A 15,899-nucleotide genomic window follows, 5' to 3' on the forward strand; every position below is an offset into this window, starting at 1 on the left:
CCTAGGGTAGTGACCACAAACTGAGATCAGACCCAGGCAGCAACAACCTCGTGGGCCCACGGATGGAGCAGAGAGTAAGTAAGTACTCATTTGGGAGTATAATGGCTTTGTTAGGCTGTGGCTCCACTACCACTGGCTCTGCAAACTTGATCTGTTTAGTTCCCTGGATTAAGCCTCAGTTTGCTCATTCGTATTAGGAGACTGTGGAACAGGACTACAGTAACAGTAGCAATAGTAATTTATTCAGCATCAGTGAACCAATGAAAACTACTCTGCTATGCATATACTATTCTAATTTACTGCTGTTGTCATGAACTTGGGAATTGATACTAACATTCCCTTATGCATATGAAGAAGTTGGGTCTCTGAGAGGTCAAGCCACTTCCGCACGCTCACAAAGCTGGCCGGCAAGCAGATTAATTTAAATACACCTCTGTGATGTAAGCACCCCGACCCCTTTTCTGGCTATAGAAACTTTCTCCAGAGCATTACATTTGAGGGCATCCAGGTTGGTACCGCAAAACTAGCTAACTCCCCTCACTCCCTGTCATAACCGGGGATGTGAAGTGAGAAAAGAGCCCAAGGAGGATCTAAAACATGCCCAGGGGACACAGTAAGGAGAAAAGGGCTTTCCCCCGCTGGTGTCATGCAGAGGGTGGAAAGGAAGGAGGCGAGACAGGGAAAGGCCCCACTCAGCCCCGGAAGCTCCGAGGCAGTTTTTTTTTTTTTTTTTTTTTTGGGGGGGGGGTGGTGTAGATGGGAGAGGATGGTGGTGGGATGGAATGGAGGCTGTCACCTCTGCATTCGCGCCCAGGGCGGAGTGGTCCTGGCGCCACAGCTCCAGCTAGGTCTGTGCGGCCGGCAGGGTCCCCACCGCGCTCAGTACGGGCTCCCCTCGGCCTAACTCCGCCCCGGGCGCTCATTGGTCTGCACCCCATCCCCAGCCTGCGAGCTCCGTGGAGGGAGGCGGTGGCCGGTCGCCTCCCTCCGGTCCCCTGCCTGGCTTCGCGGCGGAGGCGGTGCCTCTCCCGCAAGACCGAGCCCCGCTGGGCGGCCGTGAGGCGCGGGGCCGGCGAAGGCAGGCGGGGGGCGCCGCGCTCCGGCACCGGGCGGTGACTAACGACCGCGGCGGCGGCGGCTCCAAGGAACGCGGTCTCCGCGTGCGCACACGCACACGTACCCGCGCAGGGACACACGGACCCCGGTCGCCCGCGGCCACACGGACGCGGCGACTCGGCTCCGCGCGCGCGCTCCTCGGCGCACACGCTCCGCATTCCCCGGCGGCGCCGGGCGCGGACTCGCCGGTTGCGCGTCCTCCTCGCGGAGCCTGCCCTGGAGGACCCGCAGCCCCCAGCCCCACGGCCAGGCCCCGCAGTGAGCAGGTAAGGACCGCCCCGCCGCCCCTGCCCCTCCACTCCCGGCAGCCCTCTCCCAGCTCCAGAACCTTCGCATAGCAGGGACCTGGGACCCCCTCCTCCAGCTCGGCGGTCTCCGCAAGTCGCGTCCTCCAGCGACAGAGAACTGGCGCGGGCCAGCGCGGGGCAAAGCTTCGGAATCGGTGAAGCTCTCCAGCCGCTGCTTGTTTCCTGCGCGTCAGTCTCACCCCTCTCCTAGTGTCTGGGGCCGTTGCTTGGGGGGCCCATTCCTGCAGCTCACTGGAGTGGGGGTCGGCCTAGCCATCGAGCGTCCATCCTGGTGCCAAGAAAGGACAGTGAGGGCAGGGATGACACAGAGGCCAGAGGGTCCCCAAGGGACCTGTCCCCCTAGCCCCAAGGCGGGCGGACGCGCCTACACGGATTCCAAAGGCCACGCTGAACTGTCCCCTGGGGCTAGGTGCCGCAGTCTGCACGGGGTTTGAGGGGTGGGCAGGTGGTGTGCTGGAAAGGGGTGGGGTGGAGGCCAGTGGAGAATGTCTCCCTACCGGGGTACATTCGGAATCATTCAAAAGAGCGTAGTAGTCTCCGGTTTCCCGCGGCACCAAAGGATGGGATTAGGAATGCCAGGGCTTTCGTGGTCCCGCAAGGAAACGCCCAAAGAGGCCTGTGGGACAAACGCGCGTGGCCCCCCGGGGCTGAAGTGGGCCCATTCAAGACCCTTGCCCGCAGTCTTAAAGGCCCAGGCTCCTGCGCCAGCTGCCGGAGTCGGGGGTACATCCTCATCTGGAACTGAGCGGGTTGGGGACTCAGAAAGGACCAGGGTGCCAAAGAATGGAGTTAAATCTTCAGGAAGAAGCCCCGGCGGGAAGGTGATGGCATTTCACACGTGGAGCTGAGGAGGGGGGGCCCTGAAAGGAGCTTAGGCCCCCTTCAGAAGATTCTGGGGGTGGGGGGTGGGAGCCCTGCTCATTTTTCAGACCATTTCCGTCTTTCAGTGCAGGTGCGTCAGATTCCCTTTCTTTACCTCCCCCAGCCTCCTGGTGTGTACCGCAAGCCCCCATCCTGGAACAAAGACAAAAACAAGACAGCATTTGGCTTTGCCTGTGAACAGCCCTGGGGTGGGGGGATTGTAAGGGACTAAGCACAGTATGTGGAGCGCAATTTGCCCAGACTGCAGTTGGCCAGAGGCACACTGGTACCCTGAAGGTCAGGCTAAAGGCTTTTGGTGGCTGTGGGCTTCTGAAGGGGATTGGGAATTGTGTTGGAGCCATGAGGGCCAGGGCAGTGACAGCACCAAGGTTTTCTCTGGAGCCACATCTGAGTTTGGTGCTACGTGCATCCAGGCAGTGGAATGCCCAGTCCCAAGCTGAGTCTGGGGTTCCTGCTCCTCACTGACCTTGGAGAAGGCAGGCAGGAGCATCAGTCTGGGCACAAGCAGGAATTTGAACAGTATAAACTAGACAGAACTCACTAGGGTGGGCCCTGAGCCAGATCCTCCAAAGAATTCATCAACAAGTGTGCGTGGTGTGACCAGGAGCCAGATGCTTCTTCTGCCATCAGAACTGGCTCATTGGTGGTGGGGTGTCTATGACAAGACCCCCAGGAGTCTGCCCTGAGTGTAGTGAGGACGGTGTCTGTGGGGAGCCTCTAGGACGCCCCTTTCCTGCATGTTAAAGACTGATCTGAGCAAGCACGCATTAAAGCCCTGCTTTGTGCAAGGTTTAGGCTGCCATGGGATTGACTGGAGAAAGACTTTGGGACCCACTCTTTTTCATATGGCCACCTCTCTTTGCCGTCCTCCTACTTTGGGACACTTCATTAATTCGTGTTGAATAAACAGATCCATACAACGAGTGTTTATAGGTCAGGGTATATGGGAGAGGCTGAGAAAGACAGCAGCTAAGGCCACAAGGTGGCTTTCCTCCTGGGGAGGCTTGAGTGCCCCACGTTGCTGGCCTCCCGGGATGGACATCTCCCTGAGCAAGGGCTGGCATTGTTTAAGTGGAAGACACACTGTGCTGCCTGCCAGAGGACAGGACCAAGGTGTGCCAAGTGCAGTGCGCCAGCTCTGCTTGTGCCAGGCTGGTTTTGCTTGCCTGACAGCCCCTCACTGTGGAGCTGATACCAGGGGTGACAGTGAATTTCCTGTCCTGAGGAGGCTTGTGATCAGAGATCAAATGCTCCAGATGGGGGCTACCCGGGGGCTTTCTACCCTGAAAGGCCTACAAGCCTCAGGAGCCCTCTGTCACCTCTGAATAGAAGAATCCAGGGGGTCTGAAGTGTGGTCCAGCTGCCCGGCAACATGGAGGCTGGAAACTCCTCAGCTGTGATGTGTTTGTACTGAGCTCTGGATGCCGTCAGAGGCACACAGTGACAGCCACCCCCACAGTGACACATAGAGAGGGAGTGACACACAGCCAGGGAGGCATGTGGGCTTCCCATGACACCTACCAAGGAGTCTGGACAAAATAGTAAGGGAGATGAACAGGGAGAGTCTTCACACAGACCTGGGCAAACCTGGGGACTCAGGCATTTGCCCAAAGACCACAAAGAAGGTCCAGATGCATGTTGAGCTGAGTGGAGAAAGTGTGTGTGTGTGTGTGTGTGTGTGTGTGTGTGTGTGTGTGTACACTCTGTGCTGTATGAACCTAGAACGAGGGTCAGCAGCTTTTTTTTTTTTTTGTAAATACAGTCAATATTTTAGATTTTGTGAACAATATTCCCTGTTGCAGTGATTTCTTTTGTCTGATGTAGCCTGAAAACAATCGTAGACAACCGTCGAAAGTATGTAAATAAAAACAAAGCCTCACAGGATATGTTCTGATAAACTTTATTTGTGGACACTGAATATTTTAATTTGGGGTCACTTGCATGTATCAGGAAGAATGCTTCTTTTAATTTTTTCCGGACCATTTAGAAACGTACAAACCATTCACTGGCTGGCTGTACAACAGCAGGTGACAGGCTGGATCCAACAGGCCTCAAGGGTTTGCGGACTCCCAGACCAACAGTTAGAAAAGAGAAGGCGTCCAGGAGAATGAGGAAGGCAGGCGATTGGTGCTGGGAACTCAGGACACCCGAGGGCACCGTGGTGCTTCACGCAGTGTACATGGAGCTCACAAGAGCCCGCCCCAGGGCAGGTCCTGCCTGGCCTCTGCCCTCTATCCCAGTCCAGCCCCCACGGCATCCACACAATAAATTTCTACTCTGAGGACACTGATGTCACCTGATCCCCAAGGGGCTCCTGAGCCCCTTTTCCTGTGTACCCTCTGTGCCCAGCTCTAGGTGCACCCCCACTGTGAGGGATACCACCCTCAAACCTGCAGGCTCCTTGTTTCCAGATACAACTTGAACCTCACCGTGAACATGATAAGACCCGAAGCAGCCTGGGCAGGAAGGAGAGAGTTTTCATCCCAGGATTGGGGGTTCTCGGAGGAGGATGAGGTCAGAGGGGGTGGGTGCAGCCCGGGCGGGCTTCCTGGAGGTGGTGTAGGAGGTTAGGTTGGCCTTGAGGCATGGCTGGGCATGCTCCTCCTGGCTCTCTAGACTCCATGCATGGCCCTGGCTGTCCTCACCTTTCCTCCTAACAAATGGGCGCTGCAGGGGGCTGGCAGAGAGTAAAGCACAGAGCTCCTGTGCAGGCCTCTCGGAGTCTCCCAGCTTCTGATTTATTAGTTTGTGGAGTGAACCTGCCCTGCCCTCTCTTTCTTCCTCCCCCTGCTGTCCCTTTGGGACATTTCTTTCCTGCCACCTCCCCCAAGATGAGCCAGGGAGACTTTCTGTTTTTCTGAGTCTCTGGATTCTGTCTCCCCATTCTGTTCCAGCTCCCCCTCAACTGATCCAGAGAGGGGCCTCGGGAGAGCGTCCCCCTGCACCTCCCCCTCTGCTCTGCTCACCAGCCTTTGGAGGGCTCTTCTCTAGGGGGCAAGCAGAGCCCCCCACTCCCCTGCTAGCCCTCTCCAGGGCCCATCCCTGCCTGTGTTCCAGCCCTCTAGTGTCCCAGCTGGTCACCTTCCCAGGCCATCCAGCAGGCACTCATGTGTGCACTCTGGGCACACACCTGTGTGTGCAGGGGCCAGGAGCGCCTGCACAACGGAGTTGGGGCTAAGGGAAAGTGCAGTCAGTGGGGCTGGTCACCACTCTCCTCCTGAGCCACGCCCCCTGCCTGGCGGGGAGCTCAGTGAGCATCCTCCAAAGCAGCGCCCGCCCCCCCCCCTTCCGGGGTTCCTGTTCCCCTCCCACTCCCGCCCACCCTTCCTTCACCTCTCAACGTCTTTCCGCTTTACCCCAGCTTTGGTCTTCTGCCTCCTCCTTTAGCCTGGCCTGGGAGCGGGCAGCTCCCCCTGACCCTGCAGGACAGGAGGCGCTCCTGCACTCTCTTTTGTGGAAGGGGTTCCTCACAGGACATGGTTTTTTTTGGCGGGGGGGGGGGGTAAAGGACTTCACAGTGTGACCTTGGAGAAACCTCTTGGGACCCCCCACCGTCATTGATGGAAGGGGTGATTCTGCCAGAGTGCACCCCAGCCCAGCCCTTCCCCGTCCTGAGCCCCAGTCCCCAGTCCAGCCCATGTGAAATGAAGGGTGTGGGTGGAATCATTCCTGGGGCCTGTCTGGTGACCTGGCTCCTGTGGCCGACTGTGGACAGAACCTGAGCAGCTCTGAAAGGATGGTTTGGTTTGATCACCAAAGAGGAGAATCAGTATGCATGATTGATCTTGTGATTGCTAGGAAGCTTCTCACCCAGGGCTCAGCCTTCATCAGCTCGGGCCTTACTAGGAGGAAAGAGGTGCTCGAACTCCTCCCTCTTCCCTGAAGCAGCTTCTGTCCCTTCTATTGAGGGGAATGGGTAGGAGGAAGTGTTTCCTCTTTCACCTTCCCTCTACGTTTCCAGTCCTAGGAGGCAGAGGAGCAAGTGGGGTGGGACCTGTTTTGGTCTCATTAACAAAGGCAGCATGTGGAGAGCAGGGGAGGTGAGTGATGCTCTTTTCCTGGCCGTCTTTGTCTGTCTGGTGTCTAAGCTTGACACTGCTGTATGAAAGGAAGGGCTTTCCTGTGGCCGGACGAGAGGGAGAGGATGGTGCAGTCCTCACACCGGCCTAGGGGCATCTGTAGGGCAGAAGACCCAGTGCTGCTTAGGGCTGGCTGCAAGGAGACCTGGAGACATCGGAGCTTCCCTCTGAGGTCCTGACCAGCTGCTAGAGAGGGACAAGAGACGCTGGCCAGGAGCCTGGCCCGCGGCTGGGGTGCTGCAGAAGGGCTCCCGCTGGATCTGGTGCAGCGAGGGGGCGGCTGGAGGGTCTCTGAATCTCCTCCCGCTCAGATGTGGAGAGCAGCGCCCCGTGAGTCACCGCCTGCTCCTGTGCTGACTGATGACGTGTCTTCCGTGTGCTGGGCCACCGCTGCCCGAGCCGCGACTCATAGGAGGACACGGCGGCTGCTGCTGCTGCCAGTTCCAGGCTTCATCACTGAGCTTAGGGGGCTGGAGGAGGTCAGGCTAACCCCAGTTAAAGGGGGGATGGTGTGCCACTGGGTCCCCTCAAACTCCTCTTGGCTCACTTATCTATTACGCATCCCATTCCTGCTAGGCTAACCTCCAGGGTACCACGCTGTGTGACCTTGGGAAGTGTCTCCCCTTCTCTGACCTCAGTTTCCCCAGCTGGACCATGGGGAGGTGGCCTTTCAGGTCTGCTTCAGGCCTGAGATGCGTGCCGATCACTGACTCTTCCTAAGGAGGGAAACAGATAGAGATGGGTGGGCAGGGGGTCACAGAGGGCCTGATCAGCCCTGAGGGTCAGGGTCACCCTGGGGCACCCGAAGGCTCTGAGCTGTCTTCCTTTGCCAGAAGCAGAGCAGCAGAAGCCCAGGATGCACAGACTTGGGAGCCAGACTGCTTGGGCTCACTTCCCTGGTCCGCCATGAATATGCAGTGTGACCTTGGGGGAGTCGCTTAGTCTCCCTTGGTCGCCTCCTCTGTAGAATGAGGAGGGTGCTAGGAACTACTTAAGAGGCTTCAGGAGGTTGGAGGAGTTATTGCACATTTATTACTTGGAAGACAGCCTGGCACAGACTGAGTGTTTGATAGATATTAGCCATTGGCCAATAACGGTTGGTTTAGAAGGCTGTTGGGGGTGGAGAGCCGCCAGGGTGCGCAAAGCCTGCCCAGGAAGCCGTGAGTCAACAGTACTGATAACACAGAGAGCCCCCACTGGGGGCCAGAACCCTCTGCAGTTTTTGTAAATCGTTGAGGCCTTGAAGTAATACCCAGGAGACAGGCACTACGGTTACTCCCATTTTACAGAGGTTACAATGGAGGCACAGAAGGCTCAAGCCACTTGCCTAAGATCCTGAGGCTAAAAACTCTAGCAAAAAGGATTCCTTTGTCTGCCATGTTAAATGTCCCGAGGCAGAGTTTGTCCTCAAAGCCCACTGCCCTGCAGAGCCTAGACCCAAGAGCAATGTCATGGGACATGGATAAACAAATCATCCTGAGACATTTTAAGTGGTTGGGTCCAGGAACCTGATGACCGTCCTCAGAGCTGTGGTGGCTTGGCCCTTATGGAGTGGGTCACCTGAGGAAGAGGCAGTGGAGATGGGGTGGAGGAGGAGCAGCTGATAGGGTGGCAGACTGGGGTCCTCAGAAGACTGTCCTTGGGCAGCGGAGCCACACAAGTACCTGGAAGAACACTGGTTTGGGGACAGGACAGGTGACCTAAGTTTGCAAATTCTGGGCTCTGCCCATCAGGTCCAGTGCAGGGTGTGGGCAGGGACAGAAGCGCCTGGAGGGACTGAGGGTATTAGCACCCTGGGGAGGCTATAGAAAGTGATCTGAGGTCCCCAGAGGTGTGTGATTGGGAAATCAAGGCCCTGGAGCCCCAAGTCCTCTCTCCCTGTCTTTGCTGGGGAGTGCCTGCCCGGTTGCACAGGGAATGGGCTGTGGCAGGGATGCAGGAGAGTGCAGCATTGGCGTCAAGAACTCTGGGTCTGGTTCCAGAGGAGGTGCTGTGTGGAGAGCCCCCAGCTCCCTTACCCCGTGCTACTGGACTGGGACATCTCTCTGCTGGCTCCTGTGGTAGCTTGAGCAGCCTGGTGGTGATGCAAATTGCCAGGAAGGGAAGGGAAGGGCTCTTCTCAGTCCACTGAAGCGGTGGTGGAGGAGCTGCCTGCAGAGCAGGGCGCGCACCCTGCCAGCCCAGGCCTTCCCACACTTGTGTGCACGTGCTCATGTGTGCCTGCACTCGTGCCCGTGCCTGCACCCAGGTCTGCATTCATGAGTATCTCGATGCCTTGATGTGTCTGGATGACTACAGACAGAGCATGTGCATCAACATACATGTCCTGTTTGATAGATGTGTCTGAATGTCCCAGTCTCGGCTGCTTGCTTCTGCACGTGACTTGGTTCTAAGAGTGTGTGTCTGTTACCATGAAGGAGTGTGTGTGTGTGTGTGGCGTTGTCTGCTTGGTCCTCAGGGGGTTCCTGAGGACCAGGAGCTCTGTTTCCCTGTTTTTGACCTGTTCCGCAGTGTGTATCCCATCTTGGGAGTTTGTACTGAGACTCTCAAGTGGGAGCCCTGGGGATCCGTGTCTCTTTTGTCTCTGTGAGGTTGACATGTCTTTATTGTCATCTCCGTGGACCTGTTTCTGTGTATTTGTGCGTGTGCGCACAGCGTGTGGATCAGAAAGAGAATTTGAAGATCAACCAGCCCTCACGTGCCCCTGCTGCCGTACTCCTCCTGCTGGAACCCTTCAAGCCACAGCTCTGTGTGCACACTTCCTGGCCTCTACTAAAGGTTAAGACAAACCCTTATAGTTCTAATTCTGCACGATGCCACCTGGGAACACAGAACAGGACTGAACCCGGAGAGGCTCTGATTTCTCTCACGGAGGTGTCCTTTGAAGCTCTGCAGGTGACTCCAGTGGGCAGCCCAGGCTGCACACAGACTGGGCTGAGCAGTCACGACTTGGGGAGGAGGCATGGGCCACCATGTGGGGGCAGCCCTGTCCTATAGTGGGCCGTGCTAGTGCCGGCTCAGGCGGTCCCTGAGGACAAGGAGCTCTGTTTTTCTGTTTTGACCTGAGGTTGTCCAAGGTCCAGGGCAGTCACCCCCTGATCTCAGAGGCTTCTGCTTTGCAGTATCTTCTCTCCCAGCTCTGCTGTCCTGGAGAGATGGCCTCCAGCCCCTGCTGAGGATCACTGGGACCAGGCACTGCTCTATCCCAGCAGGAAGGACAGGAGGCCATCTCTCTTTAAGCAGAATCTTGTACTTCCCAGGGCAGATGGAGGTGACTGAGTCCTTTGGGAACCCCCCAGGGCCATGTCAGAGGCAGCCTGTAGCCACCAGGGGTGTGTAGGAAGCTGGGAGAGGGTATAGGCCGTGGAAGCCTGGGTGTCTGGTGTAGCCTGTCCTTGGTGTCTGCAAGTGCTGGGGCCAGTGCTTTCCATCCTCCCTGACTCCCTCCGCAGTCAGCACTGGATTTCTCAGAGTGTCTCTTGGGGTATCCAAGGCCTGTCTCAGCATCTCTGAGTGAGCCCTGGGCTGGGGATGACATGGGGGCCCCTTTTGTTGAGCCTTCCTGCAGCAGCTTCTATTTCTCCTTTGGGTGCTTGCTCATCACCAGCTTGAGCTTGGAGAGGCTGTAGGGGAGGCCAGAAGAGATGGACGGAGACATGGTTAGGTTGAGAGCCAGGCACAGGGGACCAGGGGTCACAGCAGCTGTGCACACTGGGCATGCACTTGCAAGTCCTAGTGGTTGTGATGCAGGGGCAGCGCTTGCTCCAGCCCCTTTTGTCCCAAACCAGACACGTGCCAGGTAGCGGTGCCCCTAATTTGAGCCTACTCAACCTTTTCTATAGCAATTTAATAATAACAGTAATGACGATTTTAAGCTGAGTGTGTGGCATTCCATTGTGTGGCCCTGCAGAGCCTGTTTAGCAGTGAGTGCTGGGTGGCTGCTGCTCTGTCCCCCTTTTTTTTCTTTGTCGCAGATGCTATTTTAAATGATGCCGTAGTAAATAGCCTTGCATATCCTTCTTTTGATTCAACTGCAAAAATTTCCCAGATGTGGAGTTGCTGGGTTGCAGGGTATATGTATTCGTCATCAGTTTCAGAAGCAGAATGTCCTCTGCTGGGAGTGAGCTGGGTCCCTGCAGCTCCTCAGTTGACTCCCTGTAACCTCTCTGGTCCCTGCCAGGGTCCCAGTCTTTGCATATTTGTCTTCTTGGGGGGGGGGGGGTCCGGGTAGCTCTGAGGCTTGAGCACACCCTTTAGTAGTCACTGTGCTTTCTGTGTCACTTGTTTCTTGAGGACAAAGTGGGGTGAGGCAGGGCAAAAGGAAGGTATATTCTATAAGGTGCCAGCCTAAGTGGCTGGAACAAATGGGTCCTTAAGAGAGAGTAAGTTAGGTAGAAGTTTATTTCCCTTGCAGCGCAGTCTGGGGCGAGGTAGGCCGTCCAGACTGTTTAGCTGCACTCAGTGGTTTTGGCTCCTCTCAGAGCATTGCTCTCCCCGCCCACAGCTGGCATCCTTGTCCACACTCGGGAAGGGCAAGAAAATAGGAGAGGAGAGCATGCCAAGCCCTTGTGTACGGGATGCTGCCCACGAGGCTCTCCTGCTGCCAGTCGCATTCCTTAGATGCCAGCTTGATCACATGCTCAGGGAGACAGGGAAGTGTCACCTTTGGGTGGGCAAGGCGGTGCTAGGCAAAGCTGTCCATTTGTTGTGGAGGAAGGGGAGCATGCCAAGGTTGGGGAGACAACTGGTCTACGGCAGATGAGAAAGCCGTTCCAGACCGACCGTTCCAGTAGACTGTCGGGGCTGAGCCAGCCTGCACCCCACTCTATCCTCCGTATCTAGAGGATGTAGACCCTGGGCCTCACCTGTTTGTAGGAGTCGAAAGAATAGGATGGACGGCTGCAGGCCTGGAGGGAGTTTGCATTGGAGGCTGGGGACCATGTTGCAGGAGGGTGGGGGAACAACCCAGGACTCACGCCTTTCCTTTCTCCCTAGCCTGTGGACCTCTGGGGGCTGAGCAGCGGCTGCTGGCGTGGGAGGCCAGCAGTGCCGGCTGAGGAGCACCATGGCCAGTATCCTGCAGGTCCCCCTGGCTGCACTCCTCCTGCTGCCTGTGGTAAGGCCCAGAACCCTCCCCTCCATGAATCTGCAGCTCAGGCTCACCTGAGGCTTTCCCCAGAGAACCTGTGACTTTTCTGTGTCCTCACTCAAGCTGAGATACCTGACTGGTATCTCTGCCAACACCCCACTGGACCATCTAGCACCTTTGTGTGAATCAGAAGAATGCCCTTCCTTAGGATGCTGGACTGATTAGAGCAAATAAATTTGAAATTTCAAATTTATTATGATAGTGGCATGCGTGGCCACCTTTGGAGTTGTGCAGTACACAGCCTGCTCAGCCATATGCAGGCATCCTGGTTAGGGCTGCAGAAGGGTCTTTTGATCTTCTCGTCTCCAGCTTAGGAGGCCTGGCCAGATTTGAATCCAGGAGGCTGCTCTCTGCTCATGTCTTTTCCGAGCAAGGATGAGGACAGAGAGTGGAAGAGGAGGCTTCCCAAGTACTGGCCCCACTGCTCTGGACCAGCAGAGGTCCAGGTCTTTGTTCTGATTCCCTGTGTGATTACAGACAAGTGCGTCCCTCTCTGGGGGAGCTGCCTGCATATCTGTGAGCATTTGGGATTGGAAGTGTCCCTGAACATGGCCCTTGGCAGCTCCGATGTCTGGTGACTGCTTCTCCACGCATTGACAGTCCCCTGGGAAACCATCCTGCCTGGGAGTTGAGTTAAAGTGACAGCGTGCAGAGGCAGTTGTCATGATAGCATGCATGGCTGTGAAATTACTTGATCCCGAGCTAGAATCCAAAACTGCCAGCAACCACTGCCTGACCTTGGGCTGCGCTTCCTTAACTCCTCTGAGCCTCACTTTTCCCTCTCAGTCCAGGAAGAGTGGTGAGTGGGCCTCTTGGCCTGCAGCCGCTGCTCCTCCACCTGCAGCAGCTAGAGGGCGCCACTTCCTCACGAGCCCCCCTGGGGAAAGAGACCCTGAGCCCGCCCCCACCCCTTGCTTCCCCCTAAGTAGTTAGATCCTTGTGGTCTCTGGAGCCAGAACATCTGGGTTCAGATCCCGACTCTACGGTCTACTAAGCCATGTGACACTGAGCAAGTAACTTTATATCTCTTTACTTGTTTTCACATATGGAAAATGATAAAAAATAATACTTCCTAATACTTCTAAGATATATGCATACATATATGTGTGTCTGTGTGTGCGTGTGTGTGCACACACACACAACGCTCAGAATAAAGCATGAACTTAGTAAAGTGCTACATATGGGATTGCTAAAATTATTATAAGATGTGGCAACCGAGACCCAGGAGGGGAGTGGGATCTGCCCAAGGCCAGGCATTGAGCTGGTGACTGAGAAGAGCCCTCGTGGCCCTCATGACTAAGAGGATGTCCCCCTGCTGGCCCTGAGGTCTTTCTGCCACTCTCCTCTTCCTGGTTCTGCCCCCCCCCACACACACACACACACCATGTTCTCTAGGACACGCCCCTGGGATTAGGTGGGAAGCCTCATGGGTGGGCCTCCCACCATCCATACCATGTGTCCCCTGCAGGCCACCGCCATGCACTCCGACTGCATCTTCAAGAAGGAGCAGGCCCTGTGCCTGGAGAAGATCCAGAGGGCCAATGACCTGCTGGGCTTCAACGATTCCTCCCCAGGTGAGCCGGGTGGCTGGGAGGGCACGGTGTCCCCAGAACATGCAGGCTGGCCTTTAGCACCAGTTTCCTGGCCCCAGGTCCACCTTGGACGGGGTGGCAGAGGGTGCAGGTCTCTGGGAGATGGTGTCCTTCATCTGCTCTGAGCAGTGAGGCAGGGGTTGCCCTGCTTGGAGCTAGTCTGTCCTGGGTGGCTCAGGGCTGTCCTGGGTGGCTGGATGTGACCACCTTCTCTCACCTAGAGGCTATGATAGAGCTGGTGCTGGGCCGGGCAGTGGCTGTCAGAAAGCTTATTAGCAGGCCGCAGGGGCCTGGTGGCAGCAGGGACGCAGCTGTTGCTGGCAGCTGGGCTCTGGAGCACCTGGTCAGCTTAGGGCAGAGCATAGGGTCATTTCCTGTCTTCTCTGCTCATTCCATCAGAAGCCAGGGGGAAAAGCAGCAAGCTCCCAGTCTCAGAGACTGTCTGGTGCAGGGCTGGCCACATCTGTGGTGGGGGTACCATGCCCTGTGCTGGATGGAGCTACATACTACAGGACATTTAGCATCCTTAGCTTGTCCTCTTAAATGTCCATAACACCCCTGATCCCAAGGATAAACAAAAAGTGCCTCCCAACATTTCACATGTCCCCAGGGACTGATGCAGCCCTGATGAGCCCCAGTGGTCCCATGTCACCCTCCCCTCCCAACTCCCCTGCTTTGCAGATGGGATCCCAGGCCCAAAGAGGTGAAGACTCCCTCTGCCTTCTGTCTGAGGGCCTTTCAGGGGCTGGCTGGGGCATCCCAGCGGCCCTTCCAGCCTCGCTCCTGCCTCGGTTGCTGGAGGGCTGGCTGCGGGTCTACCCAAGGGTGAGGCTCTCTGCTCAGACCAGAAGGATGCGCTTTTCCCTCCAGATCCGCCCAGCTCTTCTGAGCACCATCTGTTTGAAGACTTTATTAATCTCTAGCCCAGTTAAATGTAGTGGTCCCACTGGGCCCAACTCCACAGCCAGCTGCTTCTCCATGCAGACTGGCTGGGAAGGCACTGCTCCCGGCTGGGCCTGCCTGCCCCACCGGCCAGTGGACACTGCTTAGCCCTGACTGACGGCAAAAGTGAATGCTGGGCCCCACCAACTAGGGACACTCAGGAAGGGAGCCCAGATGTGACCCTCTTCCAGATGGGTATAGATGGAGGAAACTCAAAGAAATGAGACTTTTCCCGTCCCAGGGTTTCATGGAGAAGTGGGCTGCTGAGGGCAGGCCATGTTCAGAGCACATATGTGGGTCTGGATTGCAGGTGTCCTGCCTCCCAGCCCAGAGCCATTGTTCCTGCATCCATGTCTCAGGGTGGAGCAGCACAGGAGTCCAGGAGGCAAGGGTAGAGGTTGGGGGTGGGGCCGGGGCAGGGACTGCAGGGAGAGCTGGATGCCATTAATTACACCCATCTATCGAGCCCTGGGCTGAGAGAGGACAAGACAGGCTTGCCCATAGTGGTGACCTGGCTGAAGCAAGAGAGAGACAGATGTGGGGACAGTCACCACTCTGGGACGGGCTGACTAGTGCTGGGGAGTGTGCTCAGGATGGGAAAGAGGTGAGTCCTCCGTGATGAGATGGGGAGGGGCTGCTGGGGAAGGTGGCATTGAACCAAGATCCTTGGCTTCCAAACCTGGCTGCACGTCAGGATTGCCAGGAGAGCTGTTAGAAGAAGGTGCTCAAACCACGATCCTGCAGCTTCAGTCAGAACCTCACACAGTTTCTGTCAGGTTCAGAAGCTCCCAGCAAGTTCAAGTGAGAAGCTAAAGCTGAGAACCCCTGAGCTGGCCCCCCAGGATGGGTGGCCATGTGACCGCAGCTGAGAACCGAGAGTGGGTGAATCAGGCTAAGGGAGTCATAGGAACAAGAGGCCAGGGGGCAGGTGCCTGACCTCTGGGGGGACGGAGTGCCCCTGTTTGTAGCCCCGTCTGGGGTGTGGGGATGAGCCATCCTGGGGGCTGGCTGTCCCAGGGAGTGAGTGTCTGCACATTTTAAGTCCATTTCCACAGGAGGTGGAGGTAGGGGAACAGCTGTGGCCAGTCCCCACTGGGCTAGAATCCTTGCAACTTCCCCAGGACCCCATCGGGCCCTCCTCAGGGACCCTGTGGAGCAGCAGTGACACAGGTCACTCCCAGACCTGAACTTGGGTGGGGGACCTGAAGCCCGTGGAGGACACTCACTCGCCCCCCAGCTCACTGGTTCATCCACTCCCTGGCCCCGCTCTGCTCTCTCACCTTCCCTGCACTCTTGGACTCACAGGAGAAGCTGAAATCTTAGGTATCTGGCCTGGGTGGAGTGAGGGCAAGGCCAGGGTCAGGGAATGCAGGCAGACACGAGAGCCCTGAAGTCAAGTTCAGAGAGGTCAGAGTCAGTGGGGAGAGCTGGAGCCCGTGTACTGGGGATTCAGGGGAGGAGAAGGCGCCTCTCACTGGGCAGGTGAAGGTAGGGATGGGCAGGCTAGGCCTAGAGGGGGCAGGGTATGAAGGGTTCTTCAAGAGTGAGGGCACAGGTCTCTTCTGAGGGAGGGAAGGAGGGATGGAGAAAGGGAGAGAGACAGAGAGAGAGAGAGGAATGAAGACTTTCCCCTCTCATGGCCTGTTAGAAGAGGGAAGAGGATCTCACATCTCTATCTTTGCCCTCCCTGAGTCAAGGGGTAGAGCTTTACTGGATAGGGCTGGCATTAAATTAAGCAGAAGGAAAGAAGAGCTATCAGGAAAGAGGAGGACACTGAGGGCCCAGCTAGACCACTGACTCTGTGGCTGTGGACCTTAAGATCTCCTTTTAT

General features: G+C 56.7%; 1 protein-coding gene across 6 annotated transcripts in view; it reads left to right on the top strand.

Moving 5' to 3' along the window:
• The first annotated feature begins 1,041 nt into the window (after window positions 1-1,041).
• Adcyap1r1 (ADCYAP receptor type I) overlaps window positions 1,042-15,899 on the top strand; it is a 52,942-nt gene continuing 38,084 nt past the window's right edge. For all 6 annotated transcript variants that reach the window (XM_071608361.1, XM_071608337.1, XM_027939651.2 and 3 more), the window contains exons 1-3: window positions 1,042-1,382; window positions 11,381-11,501; window positions 13,003-13,108. In XM_071608361.1, the coding sequence (XP_071464462.1) occupies window positions 11,451-11,501; window positions 13,003-13,108 (157 nt within the window). In that variant the 5' untranslated portion in view covers window positions 1,042-1,382; window positions 11,381-11,450. The remainder of the gene's footprint in view (window positions 1,383-11,380; window positions 11,502-13,002; window positions 13,109-15,899) is intronic.

The sequence above is a fragment of the Marmota flaviventris genome, chromosome 1, assembly GCF_047511675.1.
Source record: "Marmota flaviventris isolate mMarFla1 chromosome 1, mMarFla1.hap1, whole genome shotgun sequence".
Classification (NCBI taxonomy): domain Eukaryota; kingdom Metazoa; phylum Chordata; class Mammalia; order Rodentia; family Sciuridae; genus Marmota; species Marmota flaviventris.